This window comes from Gadus chalcogrammus, chromosome 4 (genome assembly GCF_026213295.1).
Source record: "Gadus chalcogrammus isolate NIFS_2021 chromosome 4, NIFS_Gcha_1.0, whole genome shotgun sequence".
Lineage (NCBI taxonomy): Eukaryota > Metazoa > Chordata > Actinopteri > Gadiformes > Gadidae > Gadus > Gadus chalcogrammus.
In genome coordinates, this window is record NC_079415.1 from 8944793 (window position 1) to 8972395 (window position 27603).

A 27603-nucleotide genomic window follows, 5' to 3' on the forward strand; every position below is an offset into this window, starting at 1 on the left:
CAGCCAGATTTTTTTTTTCAATATTATTATCTTTGAGGTGGGGTCCATTCAGTCTCTGATTACTTTGTAACGTGAATGTGAAGTCATTGACCAGGAAGGCTTGACCATGGATTGCGGAATACACGACTGCGGGAAAACACACCAAATCGGTAAAAACATTTCAAACGAAACAATAAAGACATGTTTTGCAACTCTAAACAAAAACCATTGATGCTGCATCAATCCAAAAATCTGCATGAGCCAGAACATTATCTGATTCATTTTCGGCTGTACAGTTCAGCCTGGTGGAAACATGTGATATGATTTCATCCTGAAGCATTTATCAGTTATTAGGATACTTTCCATTGCGCTTGGGCGGTGCTGTCCCCCTCCTCCCCTCCCCCCCCCGGTGACGAAGGATGAAGTCACCAGTGCTGATCCCTCTGGGGGTCAGACGTTGGAGGAGGTTGAGCAGATCAGACATCCATCACCTCTTAAAAACCTCCTTAAGAGAGAGCGACAGGGAGAGAACAGAATAGCAGGCATGCTTTAAATCATTCAATGCGGACGAGCATCTTTCAGCTCTTTTTCACGGACAGGACAGAGGTGATGGGCCAGCTCCACAGCATGGATTCATTCCATTAGAGCGAGGATGCTCCCTGCTCACTACTGGAAGAGTAGTGAGTTTAGGGTTTTCCCGAGGCTTTCCTAAAGAAGACTGCAATGTTTCTAGGTCAGAGTGCCTCCGTTGCTCCTGCATTAATTATAGAATGGACTAAAAAATGGCAGCATGCAAAGCACATTAAAAGTGCGTGCCTAGTCACCTGCCTCAGACACGGTGGCAGGGTTTGTAGAAAATGAAAACTCCGAAGGCCCGTTTCCTCTACGTCTTCCTCTCTCTTGATTTCTTCTGCTACCCCATTTGAATTCCCAATTGTAAGTGTTGTCGGCATTAATAAAGGATTAGCAGCCCATCGCCCTCCACCATTGAGATGAGCAGCTCACACAGTTAAGAGATCTATAAGTGGATAGATCTGTAACCACCACTTTGAGCCTCTAGACACAAATGAACATAAAAAATAACTATATACCAGTTGCGGCATGTTTTTTTTGTCTTAGCAATGTATTCAAAATCCAAAACCTATTCAAAATCCAAATCCATACTTGTAGCACTGATTTAATTCTGAACCTTTGCATCACAGGAACTTGCTTGTATGTCAAAGCTTACTTGGCATCCCCTTCAGAAGGGGTGCCTAAATCACAGCATCTTGTTCAGCCCTTTCACGTTGTTTCTTGGCCTGAAGACCAGCTGCCGATCAGCTTGGGTTTCTCTGTCCCGTGGAGAACGCACGGTGTCTTGTGTCTGGAGATACAGGGTTCATGGAGGTCATTTGATGTTGGGAGACAAATATGCCCAAAGGCATGGATGGGTTGTTGTCATGGCAACCCACCTGCTCGGACCGGCCAGTTCAGTAAGTGAATTAGTGCCACATATCCACAGAGAATTTGATGAGTCCGCACACTTTTAAATATTGAGGAGAAAAATATCATCTAGGACTGCAACACTATTTGAACAATACCATTTCTTTGTTTATGTTTTTTTTTAATTTCCCCAGTTACCATCCCTACATCAATATCCAGGGTATTAGTTTCTTATGTTGGGTAATTTGTTAGGCTTGTAACCTTCAATAAAATATTTATATTCAATATTTCTTTAATTGACATTGCATGAACTATTTGGGATGTTCATGTTTTTTTATTATTGAACATTCCCCAATGACCAACCTCAAAATGGTGGCATTAAACACATCTCTAGATCAAGATCCTGCCTTAAAATGAAAACACTGCCAACACTTATGCTGGAGGATTGGTTCAATCATGTTCTTGCATTTGTCTTTGATCAAATTACCCCCCAGTCTCTCTGTTGATGTAGCTATCAGATGTTAGAATAAAGAATCATAAGCACATATCGCTGCATTGCAGGCCTGCATGAAGATACCGGGTTAAACAAGTTCAGACCCAAGCAGCAGCCGTCACTGTGGGCTCTGCATGTGGGTTATCATCTCTCTTCATATCTCCAACACCATCTACCGTCATGTTAGGGTAAAGAGAGTGTTCGAAGAGCGTTGATATGTACACTCAAACACAAAAACACGCAAACCAACACTTGGGATTACTTTAATGTGAAAATCTCCATGCATGCCTTCAGTATAGTTGACACAAAGCGAAAATAAGTTTGATAATAAAAAAAGAATAACCATTGACTGGTATGACTAGGACGTAAACAAAAAAAAAGCAGCCACTCATAATTGGCAGTGCATTGAAGACTTGCTACATTTTTCGTGTTCAATGTTCAGATTTGATTTGAAAAAGAAATGGCACCACAGTGCAATATGATGCAACAGCTCCTCCATTTTTGACCCTCACTGGGGCCGGTAGCCGACCAACTTAGTCATGCAGTGGGAGGCTGGCACGGCTTCCAGGAACTCGGGGCTCTCTGCTGCGTCCTGAGCCCCAGACTGCTGACACGCCTGGTCCCCCGGCCAGAACCTGAGTAAGACCGCGCTCCCCTGTTCCCCGCGCTCCTCAGCACAGCGAGCACTCCCGTGGTCCAACGTTTTGCTCCGGTAACCGCCGCCGGGCGAGAGGAGGCGCGACTGTCCGCTCGACCCCGGCGTGTCGCCGCCGCCGCCGTCCTCGCACTCCAGCAGCGGCTGGGTGGACTCGGATCTGCTGAAGGACGGCGTGGTCTGCTGCTGCTGCTGCTGCGGCGGCGGCTGGCCGTGCGCGGCGGCGGCGTTGGGGTTCTGACCCTTGTACCCCTGAGAGGCCACCACGGAGGAGTACTGCACGGCGCCCGCCGCAGTCTCCCCCAGGTCCCCGCCCTCGTCGCTGCTGTGGCTGCTGTCCGACACGCTCTGGCGTGGCGACGACATGCAGGAGGAGTCGCCGATGCCGCTGCTGTGCTCCTCCGAGAGGTACTTGTCCTTCTTCAGCGGCAGGCCGGCCCTGTCCTCCTCGAACACGGACTTGCCGTCCAGCATGTCGACCTCCACCACGCTCACGTCCACCAGGGTGTTCTCCTTGGGTGGCTCGTTCTGTGAGGGGAGGCGCGGAAAGGTTATTTCATGGCGGTCACCACTGCGGTGCAACATACCTTTGAAACACTCTCTTTGCACACGCTCTAAATGTGTGTGGGAGCAGGCCTGGGTTAAGAACTAACTATTCTGGGATTCAGATTGATCTTCATCTGAATGACATTGATTCCTTAAATCCTTTGATTGAATAAAAAAACGTTACGTTAAGTCTGAATGGAATAGATTGGGGAAAAGAGGGGCCATAGCCAGCCCTAGTTAGTGTGAGTTCAAAGCATGACACACTATTGTTATCCTGTGTCATTTTTCATTATTATTATTTTTCTTCCGCCTCATTTTCGGTAATTATCTGCTCCTAGGGTTTTAGAGGTGTAAAAAACAAAGGAGAAGCAAAATGTTTTGCATATATCAGTGCAGTTTACTTTACATACAGGTTGAAACAACGCCTAATTTTTTTACTATCTGCCTTAGGCAGATGAGGTTGGATAAGGATTCAAGCTAATGACGGATATCTTTTGTCTAGAAAATGAGAAAGATGATTCATTCTTAAATGCAGGAATTAATACATTTGTGGCTCTCGTTAGTTATTGGCATGACACTGTTTATTGGATCTCCTTAGGCTTCACAGAGTAGCAGTTCAGATACTCAATAACTTATTTATTTTTTTGTTTCTTACTTTCAAATGGAAATCAGGAGTCCAGGTTCCAATTCTGCTATTTTCGGGATTTGGAATGGTCGGCCACCATTTACTTTCGATTCTGAAGAAGAGGCAAGAGTGACACAATTTTTATATCACTGTTGAAAAAAAAATCAGTGAGATACATGTATACATTTTACATTTTAGATACATGTAAAGACAATTCCTTCAAGTCAGTCTGATGCAATATCTCAACATTCTCAGATGTGCAATGATGAAACACTGCAGGGACGGCATAGTGCAACGTCTTGTGCGCCGTGTCCACCACCCTCCCTCCCACCAACAAAGCCTCCACGGCGCTCTGCTGCAGCTGCTCGCTCAGGTCTACTTTTGGACACTGGCCCTGCTGCTGGCCTCGCCCATTTTCGATAGACAAGACTCGGCACGAATGAAAGGCAGGGCTGGGAGCATTGCAGCACGCATGACTCAAGTTCCCCTTAATCCTATTCCTTGTTAGTTAGCTACGATCAGGGGACGGGTATCTGGCCGAACCTTAATCATAACAAAGAAGCAATGAGTTCTAAACATTTGTTGAGCAAATGGCTGCAATGATTGGGGCGCGATAAATCGTGTTTCAATGGCGTGATATGTCATTGAGTTCGCCCAAATTGTTGTAGCTATTTGTTTGCACAATGTTTTTCTCTTAGCATTTAAGAAAGTTCAATTCAAACAAAATTCCTCTTCTCGCACGTATTTGACGCGTGGGAAGTGGAAGTATTTTAAGCCAACTATGCAAAATTGGCAAGAAACAATTTTTTAGGGACCTTCTTTGATGCTCTATATTCCCTTTTCATGTACAGCATTGGGTCGAGGAGAAATCAAGGAAAATTAACACTTACGACTGCCACTTATAAAAACATAGAATTGTTATTCCTAGAAGCAAAAACAGGAATCCGAGGCAAGCTCCGACCACTATGCCCTTCACCTCTCCCGGTGCTGAAACAAAAATCACAATCATTTCAGAAAGGAGACCAGACGATTATACTATTTGGTCAACTATTTAAGGAACAAGTAAGGCAGGGAATAGAGGAGATTTCAACACTAATCACATGCCGGGAATCATGTTAAATGTCACCAAAATATATAGATATACAAAATGGATGGTCACTGCTGTAAATATTTACCTAGTGTTTTTTCATGATTGAATATTTCATCATTAAATAATAAAACCGCCATCCAACACAGGAGAGAGTAAAGAAATAGTCGATAGAGTTGTTCACCGGATTTACAGTGCATTATGGGTATCAAGTGGGTGTGACTATAGGGTAACGAGTTTGTGCACTGATTTCTAACAGCCTTACAAGACACCCAAGGCTGCACCATTAAGTGAACAAACCCCATTGCATTCTTACTTCGGAAATGACAAACATTTCAAACCCTGGGTCAATTTCAAAATACACTATATAGATGAAAAGAGGATTACGAACTATAGTAAAGACAATATTTACCGTATTTGGCAGTTATGAACACATGTTCTGGGCTGGTCGCCGATCCTTTTATTGTGGAGGACTTAACCTTGGTCAAGTACTTGGTGTTACTTGACAAGGTCTCCAGATGATACGAGTAGGTATTTGCTGGCAGTGTTATGGCTGCAAAGTAAGAAGCACAGTTCACGTTCAAATTTAGAGTGTCCAATATTCAACCTTAGTGTTTCAGGGCTTGACGCGACATCATGGCTACAAAGACATGTTGTTCTTTCAGTCCTTCAGTCAGAACAAAGCTTGTTTACATAGCACCTTTCAGAGACAGGAAGTCAGAATTTGGCACCATACCATAGCCTCCACATGTATTAGTTAACAAAAATGTCCCAACATAATACAAATACCTACTGCTAAATATCCCAAAGGAAGCACAAAAAATAACTATAGATATTATATATAACTACGAAATATCTCGGCCCCAAAATGTACGATAGATAAAATACAGATATCACCGCAGCCCTGGCCGATACAAGCATCTATTTGTAGCCCAAAGGTCTGGCTTCACCAGTTAAAACACGACCTGGGGAAAACACAAGCGAGATGCTTTCTCGGTTATGCGGGTACAAGCTTCTGGCCAATAAACCCGGGGGGGAAATAAAAGGCAGAAGTCTATAGCTGCGCTGTATAGATTCAGTCCATTAGTATTACATCTATATAAGAGGCTACTGCAGTAGCGTCTCCCATGAAGCAAAGGGGATGCTGAAGTCTGAAGGATGAGACACATTCCCCCCTTGTTCTTGTTCAGCTCTTACGGCTAGGAACAACAGAAAGGGCCTTCAGGGCAGTGGTATGATAGATTCAGGCTTGCTTTTCAAGTTCTGCCTTTATAAATATTTTATTATAATATATATATATATACGGTATATATATTATCGAATAATTATTTATTATATTTTATGATTATAATTATGTACATGGCCGGGTTGGCTTAGCTCAGGAGGTAGAGCAGGTTGACTGACTCGTAGCCGGAAGGTTGCTAGTTCAATCCCTTGCTCCTGGCTGAGTGTCCTTGAGCAAGACACCTAAACCTAACTGATCCTGACGAGCTGGATGTCGCCTTGCATGGTTGATCCATCATCGGCGTGTGAATGTGTGCATGAACCGCTGTAATACGCTATGATCAAAGCGTCTGCTAAATGTCCTCAATGTAAATATACATGTACATCTTCCGGCTACTGTTTATCTGGGTCAGGTTCTTACCTTGCACGTCACTTTCGTTCAAGGTGAAGTAATACAAGGTGTAGTTCACGATGAAGCCCGTTTGCTTTTCCTGAGGAATGTCCGTCCACACAAGCTTAGCATTGTTGCTCCCAAGGTATTCCAGTTTAATGCTGGGAGGATGTGACGGGGCTGCAAGAAGACATTGAGAGAACAGCCAAAATGTCCAGTGAAACATAGCCAGAAGGACATTATAGTATACATTACAAAACACTACAAACACTTAACACACACACACACACACACACACACACACACACACACACACACACACACACACACACACACACACACACACACACACACACACACACACACACACACACTTTTGGTGATATGGACTGGGCCTGAGAAGCATGGTAACAAAAACAACTATTTTCCAAAAGACGATAAGATAAGTTACATAGGCCATTATCAAAGCTTTACATTCTTACCTCCTTGTTCTAAATAGGCTGGTATGGTTACCGGCTGTCCAATCCAATCAGAGTATATCGGGTAAACCGATATGTTGTAGTATATAAAATTCTCCAGGTCTCCTAATGAGAAAACCAAAAGTCATAAAGCGAATGATGAATACAGACCGAAATCTTTACGCTTATTCACACATTTTCAGAAGGGCCACGTTGGAATCATTACCTCTGATGAACGTTTTTAATGTGCTCCGATTCTCTCTCTGCCAGTCCATCTTTCCATCCTTCCCAGACACCCACTGAACCACATACTCTGTCAGATTATGCTTGGGAGGGGAACCACCGGCAGAGACGTTGGGTGCCTGCCATTCGATCCATAGCTGGCCTTTGTCGCTTTTCCACATGAGTTTGTTTACCGGTGGAAACTCTGCATCATGCAGAACAGATAGAACACACGTCCACAGGATGGGATTATAGATCAACTAGCAAATAGCACACAAATGCAAAAACCTACTGGATATCCACATTAGACATTTGAAACGGGCGGGGGAGGAAATCTAAAAAGAATAACCAGAATTGAAAAGATACGGATCAAATACAGACTCAAACAGAAAAAAAAAAGGCATGAACAGTTTTTAAAAAATTTCATTCAGGTTGTGCCTATCTTACGGTGCGGATTTCGGAGGATTTTTAGCGACGCCTTAGGAGATTGTCCCACAGAATTGCAGGCGATGACTTCGACAAAGATGATGCCTCTCGGGTCCTGAATCTGTCTGAGATCTACAGCGAGATCCTCAGAGCCCGTACGGTTCACCACCACCTCCGTCCAGGGAAGAGACTGCATCTTGACCTTAAAGATTCTGATCCGTCCATTGGACAGTTCAGGATCCTAACACGGAAGGGCAATGTTAATAGTGATCATTTGGGAACTATGACGAAATCGATGACAAGGTAAGGGAACGCTTTGAATTGTAGCCGAAAAAAAAGATTTCACACCTAAATCTTAATCATGCCATGTGTTAAAAACAAGGTTTTTTTGGTGGCCGGTTATGCACCTCTGCGGTGGCAATACGGTTACAGTATCTACAAACTAAGCAACCAACTCCTGCCATATAACTCCAGGAGGATTGGATGGTTAGTGCTACAAGTCCCGATCCCACAATTCTGATCCACTCTGGTAAGGTGGTGAGTCTATGAGGACTTTGAGGACGTATGAATAACTCTGAGCACCCCCATGCATCTTTGAGCCATCAGAGGACTTCTGTTGAAGGCAAGGTTTATTTTATGGTGAAGGAGTAGGTTGAGTAGTTGTTCAAGTTTCAAATAGTTCATTTGGAGGATCGGTGTTACAATATGATATCAAGAAAATGAACTATTACACAGAACAAAATCTCGATGTATAAATTGTAATACTGATCAAATCTGGCAGCTTTCAAGGGGTCATTTCTTTCTCAAATAATTCATCATTAGACAATCATTAGGCTGATTGTCAAGAAGGATTTTCCTATGGTATGCCATGGTTGATTTCACTGTGAATATTTACCTTACAAAGTATATGGATCGTCTTCCTATTTCTGCCTTCTGTATTGTTGATAGTCCGCCATAAGTCCGGTTTACTCTTTGGCTCTAAAATTTAAGAAAAGAGCACAGTAAGATTTTACAAAGATTTACAAAAAAGAAAATAATGTATGTTGGAAAATATCCACAACTTCAACCTATTGGTACGTAATGCACATGTTAGTAATATCATGGCTTCTACAATGAACTCATTTTATCAATGAGGTCATTTGATCAATTAGACATTTTATAAATTAGGTCATAATGTTGAGGTGTAGTTCTGAGACTGTCCTTGCAACATTGTTGTAGAACTCTCCTTGAATGCACATTCAAGGACTAGCTGTTCAGCCTCATAAGGCAAAAATATGTTTTGGAATTAATGTCTAAAAGAAATGTAGCCGTTGTATTTGGCTTGTGTGAGTGAATAAACTGTTAGGAACAATATTGTTTTAGGTATTTGTGTTGCTCCACAAACATGAGGCAGAATCATGGGGCAGAGTTCGCCCTCCTTCTGCTTCGCGGTATTAGCCTGGCTCCGCCTACCTAAGTACTTCCGCTCAATTTTAATTTCCCTTCAGTACTGTCTGGGGCCCCGTCCACACAGAGCCAATTTTTTGGTGAAACCGCATAATTCTTGTGCGTTTCGGCCGACCGTCCAGACGGAGCTGGCGGATCTGGTACCCGAAAACGCACATTTCTGAAACCATGTCGCAGGGTGGTTTCGAGATCCTCAGACCACCGAACTGCAACCCCTCCCCACCACGACTACGCCTCGATATCCTGTCCATGTATATCACAAACAGGATTGGTGACAAGGCGCAGCCCTGGCGGAGACCAGCACCCACTGAGAACGAAACTGACTGGCTGCCGAGGACGCGAACACAGCTCTCGCTTTGGGAGTACAGAGATTGGATAGCCCTGAGGATAGACCCCCTTACCCCATACTCCCGCAGCACCTCCCACAGTTTCTCCCGGGGGACCCGGTCATACGCCTTCTCCAGATCCACAAAACACATGTAGACCGGATGGGCATACTCCCAGGCCCCCTCCAGGATCCTTGCGAGAGTGAAGAGCTGGTCCGTAGTTCCACGTCCGGGGCGAAAACCGCATTGTTCCACTTCGATCTGAGGTTCGACGATCGGCCGAACCCTCCTTTCCAGCACCTTGGAGTAGACTTTACCAGGGAGGCTGAGAAGTGTGATACCCCGGTAATTGGCACACACTCTCTGGTCCCCCTTTTTGAACAGGGGAACCACCACCCCGGTTTGCCATTCCTTTGGCACTGTACCCGTTTCCCACGCGATGTTGAATAGGCGTGTCAACCATGACAGCCCCTCAACACCCAGAGCCTTTAGCATTTCTGGCTGGATCTCATCAATCCCTGGGGCTTTGCCACTGCGGAGATGTTTGACTACCTCAGTGACCTCCACCAGGGAAATTGACGACGAAACACCATCAACCACGAGCTCTGCCTCCAACATAGAGGGCGTGCTATTCGGATTCAGGAGTTCCTCAAAGTGTTCCTTCCAACGTCCGACGACCACCTCAGTTGAGGTCAACAGAGTCCCATCCTTACTGTACACAGCTTGGATGGTTCCCCGTTTCCCCCTCCTGAGGTGCCGGATAGTCTTCCAGAAACACTTTGGTGCCGACCGAAAGTCCATCTCCATGGCCTCTCCGAACTTCTCCCACACCCGCTGCTTAGCCTCCGACACGGCAGCCGCTGCAGCCCTTCGAGCCTGTCGGTACCCTGCAACCGAGTCAGGAGTCCTCCAGAGTAACATATCCCGGAAGGCCTCCTTCTTCAGTCGGACGGCTTCCCTGACCACCGGTGTCCACCACGGTGTCCGAGGGTTACCGCCCCTTGAGGAGCCTAAGACCCTGAGGCCACAGCTAGCCACCGCAGCTTCAGCAATGGAGGCTTTGAACACCGCCCACTCCGGCTCAATGCCCCCAACCTCCACAGGAATGTCAGAAAAACTCAGCCGGAGGTGTGAGTTGAAGATACCTAGGACGGGGGCCTCCTCCAGACGTTCCCAATTCACCCGCACTACTCGTTTGGGCTTACCAGGTCTGTTCAAAACCCCCATGTTATTTTCCATACACATTTAAACATGGAACCAAGAGCCTCGGAGGCTGGACTTATTCTTCAGAGGTCTATGACGTTAAAGTCAGCTCTCGTTGACAGACATCTTCACGCACGGTGTTTGGTTTGTTCACAGCCTGCGCGCAACGTGATTCCCGGCCAAACGTTAGCTATTGGTTATGGCAGATCTAGAGTGGCACTTGGCAGATACAATCGTTTTAAACTTCAACAGACACCCCTTCAAGTGCGTTAACGTTACTCAATTCCAGACTCAGCAAATTAAGTACGAAAGTCTGGTAGCACCAGGCTATCGCGGTTTAGAATATACAATTTGTTCCGTCGTGCTTCAGCTTCATCCAGTTGGATTGGTTGACTGACTGTTGAACTCTGAATTTACACTTACTGTCTTCTGGTGTCATTTTAGTAGCATTACGGCTCCAATCACTCCAATAACCAAAGCCCTCTCGATACATTTTGCATCGCACTTGAGTGATATAGAGTGTGTATGGTCGGAGGTATTGTAGTCTGAAAGACTGGATTTCCCTCGCAGTGTCTTCAAGTGGTATCTGAAAGAGATCACAATAACTCTTAAATTAGGAATATTTAACCCATTTTAAACGTTGTTAAAATTCCTTGTTATGAGGACGAACTTCAAGAAATTCCAGTAATAAAATACAATCAAGTACGTAATGAACGAAAGAACAGCCAAACTTACCTCGCTCCACGTTTGAGAGCCATGTTTACAGTATCTGATTTGATAAATCAGTTTCACATAGACATTCTTAATAGGCTGTGACCAGTTTATTAGAAGGGATTCAGGGAATTGCTTCTCACTGATGGCTACCACGTTGAAGGGTGGATTCGTTTTGGCTGTAGAAGAGCATTCAGCCATTATGAATTGAGCGACTTAACAATAACCATTAGCTATTTTAATATAAATGTAATGCCACTTACCAAACCGGTCAGCCTCCGTTTCAAGGACGTCAGACTTCACTTTTCCGAGTTTATTCTCGGATACCACCCAAACTTTTGCATTCATGTGATGTGGGAAAATAGACAGCGTTACTGTCCCGCGGTGTTTATCGGCATCTTTGATTTCCCTCTCTTTCTCTTCATCACTGCTGAGAAGTAATGATGATTATGAGATACTACTACAGAGAGACAGATGTGGTTTTGGATTTCAAGGTGATGGACAACAAATTGAAGTTAAAGTTAACATTCAAATTAATACTTAGGATTTATGCTCACTTAATAACCAAAAAGTCAGTTACATTAATAAAAACAAATAAATCTAGTTTGAACATTTCTCATACATTATCTATCTAGAAAATACATGCCTACATATTTAAAATGTAATTTATTTTTTTTATATTGCAATTTTAATTTAAAAAATGTAATGATGAGGCAAGATGTGTTTGAACAATGAGTCAAATCTGCTGTCTTAACAAATCCCGAATGCATCAAAACATTGCTTGATTTAAAGAGTGAGCCCACTGTTACAGATGGAATTCAAACATGTCTTTTGGACTGAGAGTTCTAGAAAGAAGGGGCCGTGTTATCCCCATGGTTACGACCCACACCAACTTTATGATACTTTTTTAGTACCGTCGTTGTGTAACTGTTCAGAACCTTACAAAAAGCAATGTTGCATAGGAAATCCGCCACACACCGTAGCCTAACACTGTATGTGTCCAGGAAGCCTTAGCACCGGACGCGGGTAATAAATGAAGTGTTGCACAGATGGAGCTTCACCATCCACAAGCAACCTTTTCTCTAAATTGGGTATTTATTTCCCTAACAGTGATAAACAAAACGTAAAAAAATAAAAAGGTTTTTTGTTCACTGGCTCTTCAAAGGGAAAATTACGAATTGCATCCTACAACAGCTACCAATGGCACTTACCCTGAACTAAAGAACAGTGAGGTTTTTGTTTCTATCAGAGTACCACGTTTTCGAGTATCCCAAGAACAGGTAACGTTATTCGATATTCTTTTGTCCACCTGGAGAGCCACACAGGAGAGATTTTCTGGCCTTTCAGGGGGATCTGGAAAAGCAAAAAAACAAAGACCGTTATTAACTGGCACTGGATTAAATAAGTAATTAAGAAAAATCACTAAAAAGCAAATAAAGGCACCTGTCAAATAGATATTTGTATACAAACACACACACACACGCACGCACGCGTACATACACACACACACACACAGGAACTTACATCCTTTATGAAGTTCAATGCCATAAGTATCCTTGGTATCCTTAGATTTGTTCACTCGACAAAATAACCGAGATGGTGTTTCACTAGTGATTGTGATAGTGACATTGACAGCACTAGTGTTGATTTTGTTGTACTGTTCCCGAGGAATAATCTTCGAAGTAGAGTACCATATGAGGTCATCTGCAGTTGATTCACTTGTATTGGCCAGACTACATGTTGCAGTAAAATTCTTCCCTATTTCCACCGCTGGAGAGTGCGGTAAAATGTTAACATCAAACGTGTATGCTGAGGACAAAGAATGAAAAGCAAATTAATGACATGTTGAAACACAAGGATGTAACAACCTGATTCAAGTTGGCATTGTAAATCGTTTAAATTATCAGCATCTAGGTTATTATTGCATTATAACAAATTAATCAGGTAAAAAAAAAACCGCTGCAAATCTGTTGATAGTGTTCCAGGTGTTACAGCTGTTTCAATTTTTGGAAGATGTTGCAGGATTCAAATTCGGAATTAGTGTATATATTAGGAAAATCTAGTTGATAAGGTATTTGTTTTTCTTTTTTGTTGGATGTTTACCATCAAACATCGGTAAGGTATACCTTACAAAGCACTGCTTTCTGTTTTCATTTGTACTTTGCAAACTGTAGTTACTTATTTCTGGAACTGAGGTTTGAAGTGAACAAAACTGAACGGCAATTAACATGCACCCTTTTGGAACCAATTGATTCAATAAAGAATTTAGACATTCCATGTTTTCATATTTGATTTGAGAATGGGCGTGTGTTGCTGTTAATTTCTTCCTCTACCCTCACTTATCCTGGCTGGGACTTCACTTCACGAGAAGGCCTTATATTGCCTTTAAATAACTTTTGCGGACAGACACCAAAGAGCTGTTCAAAATTGGAATGAAATAAATTCCCATAATGTGAGGTCTGAATAATCTCTTCCGCGATATAAATCACACAAAAGGCCTGTGATGTTGGTGCCAGGTTGTTGCCCATTTTGATTGGTTATCTGTTAATTCCAAAGAATAATAACAATAACAATATCAGTAGGTGTCCGTTTTCCTTCCTGGGAACTAATTTGCATTCCAATCTCGTTTCATGTGTGTTAGCATAGAGGGGGAAGTACCAACCACCTTACGCAATGTTAGTTGCCAACACTGTACTCCTTTTCCAAAAACAGTTGGGCAAATCTACCATGTACCACAAGAGAAAATATCATCCACTGATTTCTGCACTTGGTTGTTTACAACTCGTGAAACGTACTTCCATGCAATCTCCTATTTGATAGTTAACAGATAGTACAGATAGTACTAGCGAGAAACAGTTTCTCGTTAGAATAATTTGTGTTTTCATAAATTCATGAAAACATAAATAAGCAACTGAAACATATAGATCAAACTATTTTATAAGTGGGTTATAAAGGATTTGGAAAGTTCAGTTATATAAGACAGAACGGGAAAGGAAGAAGGAACAGCATCATGCAATCGTTTACGATCTATCAGGATAACCAACATGGTGAGACTAAAACAATAACATAGCAACTGAAGACATAAGAGTCAAAGTGTTTTATGTTTTATTACAGTGGAATCTTCTTTTAACTGGGGTAAACCCTGTTTTTTATCATGCTGAGGCTAAACATAACAGGGCTGTCATAGCCTACTACAGTACTAAAACAGTAAGATGGACTTACCGGCACTGAAGGCAAGGCCGGACGAGACCAGGCATGCCAACAGAAGACGATGGAGCAAACCAATGTAGAGAACCATAGCCATGTCTAAGAGAGATCTGAATCACATCATTAGATTAATAATGGGAAAATAGGAATTGATAACTGCGACTGGACCAAGCCGTTTCAACGTGGAGGGGATGTCACGTTGACTGCACTGAGACAGTAAGCCTGATTTCAGGTTCACCGATAATGCTGTGTGTGCCAAGTGTGGTACAGTTGTTTGTATTGTATTGTTATTGAGCAAAAAAACAACAACTTTTCAACCCGTTTCCAAGTCCACATTGGTCACATGAAGCTGTCCTAATAATAAGGCGAACGCGAATAATAAAATGTGGGCTTATGCTAAACACGGCATTCACCTCCACGTTAAAAAAACCCCACATCTCTTCTTAAGAGAAATACGTTAATAGCATTGCAATAACAAATAAAACACAACAAATAAAACACAACAAGTTCTAACGTTAGATGCTTTAGAATATTGAATACAGAAAACTTGAAACGTCATGAACGTCGTATCTTACCTAGCCTGGTAGTTGGAGCAAGGACGGCCCGAACTAGAACTCTGCCTCACCGACCTTAGCCTTGGTACCACATCTTATTAACAACCCTGAGTTGGTAAAACATAGGTATGGTATTGAATACCTTATCGGATTGCTTGATTAGGCAGAAATCCGTTACTACTGAATAAAATCTCAGGAAATACCGTCTTGACCCATTGCCAAACAGCATGTTGTTTTCCGGTATGTCACGCCCCTAGGGTCGTCATATCGCGTCACACGGGGCTACGTTCCAAACCTCCTTTCCTGCGGGCCTCCCTGGTTCTTCCACGTTCCGTTCTATGTCGTATTGGGGTGACATGGAGGGCAGAGTGTTCACTATACACTGTGCGCCTCTGTTAATGCTAGAGCAAACGTTTTTTAGGCGTTCCTAAAATTGTTCCGCAAAAAGGGGAGAAATGCCAAGAGCTAGAAATAAAAAAACTTTGACGAAACACGGGGTGGCAAGTCTGGCTGGCAAGTCTTTGTCCGAGAGGAGGAGTCAAAAATGTCCGAATTTATAGTGAGGCCAAGGAAAAGCATAAACAGATTTTTAATAAGCCTCTACTACTACGCATGTCACAGGGAGTAGGGTTTTGTTGTTGAAGGAGGAAGTAGGCGTTTACTTAAGTGCTCATCGTGGCCGTAATTCAACTTGTTGCTCTGGGTCACATATAGTCCCTATTGGACTTCACCGCGTCCTATCACCAATTCAGACCGGAAATGTTTAATATCCCAAATCGTACTGATGTAAAGTTTAGTCTATGCTATTTCCGATTACATGTTTCAAGCTAACAACAGTTATGAATGGTTTCTTCTCCACATAATGGAGAACACCATATAAGGTTTAATGATTTTGTTAGTTAGTTAAAGACTACAAACATTGCCACTTTGCCATTTCTGCTAAAGCCAAGACAGACCAATGGTTTACCTGGATAAACAAGAACTGAAGTGACTTATTTACCATTCCTCCCACTCCCAATACCTCCAGAACGCAAGCTCGTTTACCGTGTCTGTTAGAATAAACCACGTGTTGAACATGTACCCCTCCGAGCCATACCTAACCCGAGGCGACCATACCACAAAGGATCGAAATAGTTTTTCATCAGTACATATACAAAAAATACGTCAAACTATATAAAAAGTATACATCACAACTGCAGCACGATGCAGATATAAATGTCACTTCCCTTCTGATGTCGGGACGTTGCTGGATGGGTCCTGTTACTAGTGTAGCCTACTCGACTACACGTTTGCACCCCTACTGCAAAACAACTTAATACTTTCCTTAGTATTCGCCTAAATCTGTCCAGTTTTTTAGGGATGGGAAATTCTGGAACAATGTGTACACTTCTAAGAAGCGGGTTGTGAATGTAAATTGATGCACCAAGCTAGTGCAATTGTTCATAATTTTTACTGGCTTCCTTCCAGTACATTTCATAATCGTGTATATAAAGGCAACATTCGAATGATGCCAGGGGCAATTGGAGTGGGGAATGATCTGCCCCCAGAACAGCACCTACAATGGACGCCCCGTTGTCATTTACTAGCACCAAGAAACCGACAGCCAACTTGTCAGCCTCATTCTTATTTACAATTACTGTAAATCTGTTGCAAGTGCGACCATTGTAATTCCTAACAAATTAGGACTTCGATAATGTTTGGATTGATCAAACATAAGCAAAAAACACAAAGCCAAAGGGGGAATGGTTCTATAAAATATTTATTGAATACATGGCAATACACATTTTTTGGACTAAAACCATAACATAGTAACTGAAGACAGAACAGTAAAAGTGTTTGGTTCTATTACAGTGGTATCTTCCCTAAAGTGGGGTAAACCATGTGTATATTTGTTAAGGAAACGATGGTGTAACTAAAACCATATTAAACTAATTAACACAATTATAAATATGTATTTGTCATTACATCACATCACATGAGATCATCAAAATCACAGGAAATTGCCTTTGCCAGCTTTACCTGCACCAGAAAAATTATGGACTAGACAAATGTCCTACAATAAAAGGAATAGCTATAAAATGGATATAGTAATAACGATTACTTTTTTGCAACATTTTAATGCCTCTCTGCCTTATCTAATGTTATAGGTTATTTTTGCACTGGCAAACTCATTGGCCAGTGGCAATGCCAATTCATAGAACTCATTCTCAAAAGATGATGAAAGAAATTTCAGTGGCATAAGACATATTTTGTTGTGATGGACTTGCTTTTCAGTACGTACTTCCCCCCTTCATGAAACTGCTATGGGCACTTTAAAAACATTCATATTAAACAAAAAAATTAAGTTGTCGATACAGGGTCCCATTCATTTGGTGTCTCCCATCAAAGATATAACGTGTCCGAACAACGACAAAAATACAGTTGTTAGTGTATTAATAAATGGTAAATATTTTAAACAAAATACCCCACACACATGTTTGAACATACATGAAAGCAATTGAAGTGACAAAGAACTTTGGTAGACTTTATATGAAACCTGAGGTAGTCAAAACCAATAAAAAAAACAACAATATGTTTAATATAAAAAAATACCACACAATGGTAGTCCAGTAGTTGAATGATTTTTTTTCTCAATACAATCTAGCTCGGGGCAAAAATGACCCAGAAATGCATCACATTTAGGAATAGAATATTAATAATAAAAACAACCATGGACAAGCAATTTGACTGAAAGCAACGGAGAAAGGAGGTTTAGAAAACACGTTGAGGTTTTACATACGAGTAATGATCAAAAAAATGTAAATAATACTTGACATTTCTTTTCCAGTTCATTTCTAAAAAAACTAAAGATAATTGTGGGTTCATTTTCCACACAAACTATGACAAGTAAAATCTTCTCGCATAGATTTGTGCAGAAATACAAGTTGCATAACCTGTGTTAGGCGCCATCTTGTGTTTTATTTGAAATGTTTTTTTTAAAGTTTGCAAACTTCAAATAAAAAATAGAAAGGCATCACGCAAATAATTTGAGACACGTACTATATATTGAAAGTCTGATTGTAATAAGAGTGGAATGTAAGTAAAACAATGACATCCACATATTCCAAATCCTAATTAAAAAATTGTATAGTTCATACAAGTATGGAATACTCTTAAATCCAATTCAAGAGGATAGTCCAGTCAAAATTATATTCATTATCCATATGTTCTACATACCCGTGATTCTCTCAATTCAAAAGGTACGATATTAACTTTAATCCAACCTCAGTGAGTATCCCCGGTAGGAATCTTACCGTTAGAAGTTATGCTAGGTATCCAACACATCCAAAATATTTACACAAAAAACAATCACACATTACGCCACATAAGTGTATGGAAGAAAATTAAAGATATTTTATAATTTGTAGGAAAAAAAATATATAGATTTGTATCTTTGCTATCACTCATGTCTCAGTAGTGTTTCGTGGATGCTGTAATGATTGACAGCATCAAGAACTAGAAATAAGTTAAGAAAATCCTTTTCCCCGATTAAAATATTGTATCATTTTTTTTATACGCCTCTTGCAAATAATACTAAATGAAAAATAGACTCTTAATAAAAAATATTAGAATGAAGCATCACATTTTATCAGCATAAAGCACCAATACAATAGATTTATGAGGAACTTAAGGATTATAGAGCATACAGGCACAGCCAGATAAGTCTGCTTGAAACAGAGTTCTCTACCTCAAACACTAAGAGTACATTTATAAGAATACATATGTATACATTTGGCTTCAACGTGCCCAACAGTCACCTGTGGGCAGCATCCTAATGTTTGCCACATATATGGTTTCCTTAACAGTTCTTCTTGGTTACTACAATGCTACCACGGTAGCAAGGCAAACAATAACGGAAATGATTGAGGAAAAAAAAAAGCTTAAAACTCTGGCCAAACAGTACCAGTTAAAGACAGATGGCTAAACATTGAAAAAAAAAAAAAAACGTTGTCGCTCGTTTGACAACTTAATATGTGAAGTGGTTTCAGTTCTGTCTATTTGCATATTGAATGCATTTAAAGTATAAATGATTGCATACAATTCATTCATTGACAAATAACTGATTTACACACAGAAAGAAATATGTGTGTGTGTTTGTGTAACCATAAAGCTACCCCATAAGGATGCCTCAATTCATCTATGAAGCGCAAACTATGGTTTCTAGACTTGATAATGCATTTAATTACAATCTTGCGCATTCTCCAGTATCTACCAAAAATAAAACTAGGATTTATATAAAATATTTATGAAAATAGACAAATTTGTACTCCAATTATTGTAACAACCACCTACAGTTTACCAAAACTGCACACCTAACAGTAGGCACAATGTTTCAATAACATCTTATTTGAAACCTCCAAAAATAGACTTTTTTTTAGTTGCACCTTAAAACTTGTGTTGACGAAAGGCCCGTTGAACAAATCTAACCTAGAGCGATAACGATGTGCCGTGTAAATGTTCAGTTGAAATGTGTAAAAAGGGTGCTACCAGTTTCTCCGGAATATGGGATGTTTGAGCAGTTCCCTGGAGCCCGGTCTGTCAGAGGGCTTCAGTTCCAGACAGCGCAGAGTGACGTCTCTTAACCCCGGGGAGAGCTGGGGTGGGATCGACGGGGCGGTGGTCGCACTGGCGATCTGAAAAAACACAACATTTGCGGGTCATTACGACGCATTAACTCAACCATTCAAATCCCAATACGGTGTTGAATCAGCCACTGAATGCATCATCATAGTGCCTAGGGTCTAGCCACCACGGTACCTTGAATATGAGCGCCAGGTGGTTGGAGTGTTTCTCTGCGTTCCAGGGGGGCTTGGCGCAGGACATCTCGATGATGGCGCAGCCGGCGCTCCATACGTCGCAGCTCCGGCCGTACTGCTGCCCCCGAAGCACCTTCAGAACAGACAGACACCCAGACCAACGTTAGGGCCCGCGGTCACACTCTGAGCCAAACGCATTAAGCACGCGCTCGGACAACTGCAGGGTGTGAGCAAGACTTCATCAACACGACACAACGGCACGAAAGAAAGATTGTTAAAACGTACGACCTTCAAATCGCAGTCACGTAATATTGTGACGTCATGAGTTTGGTTTGCAAAACCACAGGTCAAACGGTACCTCAGGAGCCATGAAGGCAATGGTTCCCAGCAGCTGGCCTTGAAACTCCCCCGCCCCCGTCCCCTTTGATGCAAGGCGGGCAGCCGCGCCAAAATCGGCCACCCGCAGCCTCTGCCCAGTGCTGTCGATGAGCAGGTTGGCCCCTAGTCAAAAACCGTGAGCCACATGTTAGGCTCTGGAAACAGACTACATATAGCTGTTAGATATCCCTCAATCCATCAATGGGTTTAGCCTTGATCTGAACAACATTACAACATTTTGGTTGGTAAGCCTGACTGTGCTTGGTTCCATTTGTTTTGACTATAGCGGGCTAGATTAGGTCCACCTGCCTTACCTTTGATGTCGCGGTGAATGATCTGGTTTTCGTGGAGGTATGCAAGGCCTTGGAGCAGCTGTTCTGTGTAGTTGATGACCACAGTCTCCTTGAAGGCTCCGTACTTGTTCAGCAGGTGAGACACGCTTCCCCCTGTTCACACATGCACAGAATCAACACCGGTTCCTTCTTTTCATCTTGGTCTAATGCCAGCTTTGTCTCCAACTAAACACCTTCTAAAAAAGGGCATGGGGTCTTTGCTTTGTTCTAGTTTACTGCATTCAGTTTACTGCATTCTGATATGTTTAGTAGTTGCGCTTTTATAAACATACACATATTTATAACCTTGTTTCCCCACCACAGGATCATCATGCGTCATTTATTTCTCTAAAGCATAACACCTTTCTACTGTCAGTATTTTTGCACAGTATTTCTCCCAAGACAATTAAATATTGGGGTCGGTGCAGTAGGGGGTACCTATGATATACTTCTTGTTAAATAGAGGAAAGAGCATTCATGTCAACCAACATAAAGTCATATAAAAAAATAAAATAAAAAACACATTTGGACCCATTTTCTTGTTTTTTCTGCGTAAACACATTGCAGTATGCCTCGCAGTATACTGTGAAACGCACTTCATCTCATTATAAAAGAAGACGTGTCTTGCGGCGGGCTTACCGGCCATCCACTCCACGAAGAGGTTGTAGTTGTTCCTCTCACAGGTGGCGCCCAGCATACGGATGATGTTGGAGTGATTCAGATGGCCCATCATTCTGATCTCCTCCCTCAAGATCCCCACCACCTCCTCCTGCTCAGAGGACGTGTTCCGCACGTAGGTCACCTAGGAAAGGGGAAGGAAAACAACAGCTCTAGTGTCCCCCAAAGCATTGAAGCGGCCCACCGGGTGACTAAGAACTAATATGGGAGGATTCATGGTTCATTACTAAGTCACAAACGTCAACGCCATTGCAGAGAGAATTGGATTTTCTTTTAGCATTGAACAAACTTCAAAGGGAACAGAACATGTTCGAGGAGGGAAGGACCTCACCTGTTTAACCGCCATGAGGGTGCCAGTGTCGACGTCTTGGGCCTGGTAGCAGGATGAGAAGGCCCCCAGGCCAATCTGCTGACCCTTGATCCACTCGTTGCCCTCTTTGTAGGGTTGCTTTGCTTTGGTATGGCCAGTCAGAGTCCCTGGGGTCTAAAGATGGAGGATATGTGCCATACAGTGTTAGAATATTTCATATTTGTATAGGCGTATAGTGGCTTGTACTGGCCTGTATTGTCAGGTTCCAGTAGGTACTTCCAAAAATCGTGGCATCTTCTGCAACAGCACCGTATAGCCATGTTTCAGGTCAATATGATGCGGTTCCTTTATAGGTTTATATAATTGCGTATCATTACCGCTAGATAACCCTTAATTCTACTCACTTCTTTCATTTAAAAAGACTCGCGAGCCTCACATAATATGGCCATGTGAGGTATTGATCTGGGCAAAGAAGTCCACTCAAATGTAGTACCTGCATGATGATGATGTCGCCGTCCTTTTCAACTTGAAGCTGAGGAATGATGGGCAGGGCGTCTTGGGATTTCGACATCTCCATCACCAAGGTTAAGGCCTCCTCTTCCTCCGCCTCGATCTTCGCCTTGCACTTCTGACTCTCGGACACGTGGTCACCGTACGTGTTAGAGTCCTGCTTGTCTCGCTGTACCGGGGCAAAGACCGTCGACCCCGAGCGGAGCGCGTCCCCCGACATCGACAGATCAAAACCGAGGACGTCCTTCAAGGACGTGTGGAGGTCCACCACGGTGTCCGAGGGACAGAGGTCCTCCTGAACCGGAATGAAACACACATCCTCGTTCATGACGACGGTGTTGTCGACGCTCCTCGTCCCGAGGGTGTCGGTGTGCTGGTCGGCGCAGTGCAGAACCAGCTCTATCTCGTCTTTACACGAGACAGGGGGTGCCGGGCAGGCCTTGTGCACGGAAGAGGCGGAGCCCGCGTGGGAGCACTTTGGTTTATAAAGCTGGCTGGAAGGAGGGAGCGCGGCAGGGAACTTGCTGGGACTAAAGTAGGACAAGGGGGCTTGAGACGTGGAACTTAAAGAAAGAGGACACGTGGGATTTGAGGTAAGGCCGTTCAGACGGTGGTCTTGGAGACTGTTTCCCATCTGAGCTGAAGGCTTTTGGTTCCCGGCTTGGAAGCCACCAATGGTGGCGATGGAGAGCTTGTTGTGATATCCGCTGAGAGACGTGGCAGCTAGTTTCTCCGTGATGGTCTCCTCGTGACATTCTCCCACCTTGCCAACGAGAGTGTGTCCGGTCATGGAGACGTCGAGTTTGTTCTGTAGTGCAGAGGGTTTAAAGAGAGCGCCACCGGCCTGCTCCTGTCCCAGGCTCATTCTGTCCACGCTCTGAGGGTCAATGTTAATTTGATCCAAGATGTCCATCTCCTCGGCCATCGCCAAAAGGCGGCAACGCATGCGGGCGTTGTGGGTGGAGCTGGTGACACTGAGCATGTCCAGGAGCTTGATGAAGACTTGTGGCACGTGGGTCACCATTCGTGCCGCGCTCAGGAATACACGGCGGGACATTTTCCCGACCATTGCGTGTGAGTTATCGATGGATTTTAGGGCAAAACTGAGCAAAGGGAGCAGCTTCTGGTACCTGGATAGAGATCAAGAGGAAGTACACAAGTCATTCCTGCTGTACGTTTGACCCCTCTTACTCGTTAGGCATGGACGGTGTCACGTATTACCTGTGAATGTAAACTAGGCCTGAAAGTACTTACCGCTCGACAATGTTTTGAGTCTGCTTGGAGGACGTTCCTCCGGAGATGATGTGTGGATAGAAATCAGCTGGGAACTCCAACAAGAGCCTTTCAATCAGGTTCAAGCGTCCCAGGAGACCTGGCCAGTTATTAGCCTCCGTCTGAATCCCCATGATGCAGTTCAGCACAAAGTCCACCCCGCCAACACCGACAGAACCTGCAAACGGTACGATGGATGTTAAGCGGGTCAGGTTGTTGATCATGTTGAAATGTCAACATGGACAGATAAATGCACAGAAACGGAAATAGGCTATGCAGGTTCATATGACATTCAAGAGTATCATCAATTTCCATTTTTTTCATGCAATTTGATTTGTTTCACTTTATACGTATTCTTCCGTCTGACCCATTTGCAGAAACCTGGCATGGTTGCGTCGACCTTAACCAATCCCTAACTGGATAACAGTTTCCTAATAGAGGTTGCGCTCTGCTCAAAGGCTTTTTTTTTGCGGCTTCAATGGCAAAATTGAAGCCGAGCCTAGTATCAATCAAATAACCCACAACAGACCCTGAATCACAGAACATTAAAAAAACAACCACAACGATTCAAGGGCTGCAGCCAGGCAACACCCCTCATGAATTGTGTCGCAATTATAAATCATCCAGATGAATCTAAAAAGTATCTTCGTATCTACCTGCTTTGGAGATTTCTCTTCCCGTGGCCAACTCTCCAGCTTGGCCCTTGCACAATTCAAGAAGAGTGGATACTGACAGCTGACTGGTACGACTAAAAGCACAAAAGGGGGAAAAAGCATTTGTTTTTTTAACTGCACATTTAACTTTGGAACGTTGATTTACTGCTCATTAAAGAGGAAAAATGTAAATCCATGTATTAAAGTCAGGGAGAGACCCAACAGTCTCTTTCATACTCCTCGGTGCATTCCATCGTTTCTCTACATGCAGTGAGCAATGTCAGCCCGACCCTGCAAGATCTTTAATGACCCTCAAAACCGTAGGAGCCACAGTAGAATACTGTACCTGTTGGCATCTGCACACTTCACCAGGATGGTCTCCATGACGGGCTGGAGAAGCTGCTGTAGGCTCGCACATTCAGAGACCGAATGGCACGGGGTGTGCACCAGCATAGCCCTCAAGGTTTTCTATTGACAGGTGAGGCATTGTTTAGTATTCTGAATGAATGCAAAATGTATTACTATTATTTAACTTTTATGGGGAAAGAGCAAAAGAAACTGAAGGGAGGTTTATGAGTGACGCCTCACCACGGCAGCCACATAGACTTTGTAGACGGGGTCGGCGCACACCATCGACAGGACACTGCAGCAGGACCTCAGCACCACGTCTCGTGACATCGGAGTGGGACCATGGCCCATCCTGGTCGCCGTGGCTCCCTGCACCGCCCCGGGATGGCGCTCGGCGTGGGCCAGGACCAGCGACCGGCTGACGTCCCGCGCGAGGCTTCGGAGGGCCATCTCCCGGATGTTCCAGTTTCGGGAGAACAGGTACTCCACAAGTTCCTTCCCGAACACCTGTGAGGGATTCAATACTCTGATGTAAAGACAAGTTTACATTTATACTCGCCCCCCCCCCCCACCAAAAAACGGATTTAAAAAAAACTATTAAGTGATCATACTAAAGAGGAAGAATGAGAGAGAAATGTGCTCACCTTAATCCATGGCTCAGCCAGCTCTTTGTATGACTGAGGTATCTGTTGAGCGGTGTAGTTGGGAAGGCTGAACGGCCCTTCTTGTGAGGAAGCCCCAGGGTGGACATTTTGAAAGGAGGATGATGACGGTTGGGAATGTTTATGGCCTGAGGAAGCCTCGCTAGACACCGAGGACTCAAGGCTGAGGGATGACACCACAAAGTCAGTAGCAGTCATTTGATCCATTGAGCATCAGACACCGGGTTAATGGTTTTATACAAGTCCAATTGAGTGCAGTGTTCGTGACTCATTCATTTGATCTTGTGCTTCACATGCTTGAGATGATTTGCTGCAGTTTCGTACAAAACTCGACGGCGAGTGCTTTAACATGCACTGCTCATTCTGAACAGTTCGAATCTCAGAACATGCTCTTGTTTATGCATTTGATTGTACAGGTCAGGGTAACCAGGTTCCCACTGAAACATTTGATGTGTGTGCAAGTAAACATACTGATAGTGAAGTGAACTAATTTGATATCAAAATAACAAAAATCTAAATTACCTGCAAAAATCGTGAGACTTCCACTTGGCTCTACACAGCGGGCAGATAAGGCTTTCTTGGTTTCTCCGACATTCCTCTGCCCCTGGATGATACAACAGCTTGTTGAGAATAATACAACTACAATGACAAACTCAGACTCTAAGAGATGGAACTATGAACAATGAAATGGGATGATGGCGGGGGGGTTTAACGTATCGTGAATACTATTGCTCTCTCTTTCTTCTTCTGATGCAATATGCAAACCTTTCCCCTACCCTGTTAGCAAAACAGCTACAGCATTGGTGTGAATATGCAGCCCTTGTGCTAATGGTTGTTAACGACAGCATTAACAATATCTACATTCGTCGGGATTGCCTTTCTCTTGTTACGCATACAGTAATAGTGCATAATGACATCTATCGGTTAGACTGTTCATTGAAGGCGAGATTCAAAATCGATGGACCAACTTACAAATGGACATGCAATGGTGGTGAAGTTTGTTCCTGCAGCCCTCCACACACACCGTTAGACTCTCCTCATCCAGCATGTCCAACAGGCAAATGGGACACATCTGCTCCTCCTCATTCTTCAAACTGGTGGGAGAGAGCATGTATGGTCGTAAATACACACCTACATCAATTAAAACCGAATGAGAGCGTGTGTGCGTGTGTGTTTGTGAGTGCTAGAGTGTGTGTGTGTGTGTGTGTGTGTGTGTGTGTGTGTGTGTGTGTGTGTGTGTGTGTGTGTGTGTGTGTGTGTGTGTGTGTGTGTGTGTGTGTGTGTGTGTGTGTGTGTGTGTGTGTGTGTGTGTGTGTGTGTGTGTGTGTGTGTGTGTGTGTGTGTGGACTAACCCGTTTTCGTTAGTGGGGATGGGAATGCCTGATGTACTTGTGCTGGGGGAGTTTGACACAGTCTTTTGGGAGGTGCTGCGAGACAGGGCCTCGATCCGGGAGCTTCTCCGGGTGTGATACTTCTGAAACAAGCTCTCCACCTAGATGGCATTGAAACAAAAAAAAGGCATAACTCTTAGAATTCTCTAAACAAAATAGGACAACTGAATGGGAAACAGGCACTGTAATAGATATGTATTTTGTGCCAAAATAATTGGTTGAATGAAACAGAATTCTGCCTTTACCGTTGACTACTTTGGTATAGGTATAGGTTTGGCTTTTCTTTTTTTGACACAAAATTCATTGCAACTCAAGACCCAAAAATAATATCTAAGAATGATGAATCATCATCTTGTATTATATCCTGGTTACCTCAAAGTTCCTGAGCGTCTTTCTCCAGAGCAGAGGGTCGGAGTGCTCCAGCTGAAAAACCCTGAGCATGACGAACAGGACATGGATGCAGAAGGCTCCTCGGACACAGCTACAAGTCTGCAAAGAGAGGTCATGTGTTGCTTCATTCAAATGGACCAAAACTAAACCCAGCTACCAAATCAACATTTTGGAAGAACACTAGCCTAGATTGAGTTTCTGTTGTGATGTGATGTAATCACAATAAAGACATCCTTTGGACTCTCAGATTCAGCGGAATGAACAATGGATGTCATCTATTAACAAGTCAGACTACAATTTGATAGAATGCCAAAGCTGTCGAGGTTTCCATTATGTACAACACAAGCAGCAAATGTTAATTGATGCACTTAAAAAAAAAAACGCAAACCTAGAACGAATATTAATTTCAATGTATAATATTCATAAAATATTAATTTGTTGCCACGGGTGATTCTGTTGCTGCAGCATATCCTACCTGTGGGCCAATGAAAACACGGTACTTGTTGTCGGGGCTGTCTCCACCAATGAGAAACGAGTTGGGTCCTATCTGCTGGAGCAGGTAGAGACGGGCCCTCATGACCTTGTTCACGCGCCGACTCGTCTCCTCGGGACTGTAGGGAGAGAAGCCGTCGGGGGACGGGGCTCTCCGTGGGGGGGTGACTCGGCCACTTTGAAACTGCACGGCAACAAGAGAGCCAGCATGAAGCTAATGAGCATCGGGCACAAAGTGATGATGACGCAAGCAACGGCGGTGGGCTCCCGGGAGGTTGAGTCACACCCCACTCCCCACATGGCGTTTGTGATACTTTAAATGCTTCAGGCACTTGGCACCGTTTAGAATTGGGAAATATATAAGTTAATGGAAGTTAATAAATGCTACTCTTTTTAAAAGGACACACTTACAAAAA

General features: G+C 43.3%; 2 protein-coding genes across 5 annotated transcripts in view; both read right to left on the reverse strand.

Annotated features, from left to right (window-relative positions):
- Positions 1-1630: 1630 nt before the first annotated feature.
- On the reverse strand, positions 1631-16238 carry il6st (interleukin 6 cytokine family signal transduce). Of its 4 annotated transcripts, XM_056587459.1 has the most exons (18): positions 16162-16238; positions 15179-15311; positions 14997-15082; positions 14437-14531; positions 12739-13023; positions 12426-12567; positions 11478-11641; positions 11239-11393; positions 10927-11089; positions 8424-8506; positions 7550-7769; positions 7107-7307; positions 6905-7006; positions 6453-6602; positions 5220-5360; positions 4611-4707; positions 3751-3832; positions 1677-3077 (listed from the first exon to the last, which is right to left on the reverse strand). In XM_056587459.1, exons 4-18 carry the CDS (start codon positions 14516-14518, stop codon positions 2403-2405), a joined length of 2742 nt encoding a protein of 913 aa, XP_056443434.1. In that variant the 5' UTR covers positions 14519-14531; positions 14997-15082; positions 15179-15311; positions 16162-16238; the 3' UTR covers positions 1677-2402. The 4 variants fall into 4 exon arrangements, with proteins under 4 accessions (XP_056443431.1, XP_056443434.1, XP_056443433.1 ...); XM_056587458.1 differs by lacking the exon at positions 16162-16238 and having other exon boundaries at positions 15179-15606; XM_056587456.1 differs by lacking the exon at positions 16162-16238 and having other exon boundaries at positions 1631-3077; positions 11478-11644; positions 14997-15615.
- Positions 16239-16340: 102 nt separating this feature from the next.
- map3k1 (mitogen-activated protein kinase kinase kinase 1, E3 ubiquitin protein ligase) overlaps positions 16341-27603 on the reverse strand; it is a 13111-nt gene continuing 1848 nt past the window's right edge. The window contains exons 2-18 of the mRNA XM_056587755.1: positions 27171-27401; positions 26678-26794; positions 26267-26406; positions 25887-26008; positions 25437-25518; positions 24897-25077; positions 24493-24759; positions 24251-24372; positions 23908-23999; positions 23234-23429; positions 21963-23109; positions 21491-21643; positions 21121-21283; positions 20464-20595; positions 20130-20272; positions 19773-19904; positions 16341-19648 (exon numbers count right to left, since the gene is read on the reverse strand). Coding sequence (XP_056443730.1) covers positions 19499-19648; positions 19773-19904; positions 20130-20272; positions 20464-20595; positions 21121-21283; positions 21491-21643; positions 21963-23109; positions 23234-23429; positions 23908-23999; positions 24251-24372; positions 24493-24759; positions 24897-25077; positions 25437-25518; positions 25887-26008; positions 26267-26406; positions 26678-26794; positions 27171-27401 — 3570 coding nt within the window. The 3' untranslated portion in view covers positions 16341-19498. The remainder of the gene's footprint in view (positions 19649-19772; positions 19905-20129; positions 20273-20463; positions 20596-21120; positions 21284-21490; positions 21644-21962; positions 23110-23233; positions 23430-23907; positions 24000-24250; positions 24373-24492; positions 24760-24896; positions 25078-25436; positions 25519-25886; positions 26009-26266; positions 26407-26677; positions 26795-27170; positions 27402-27603) is intronic.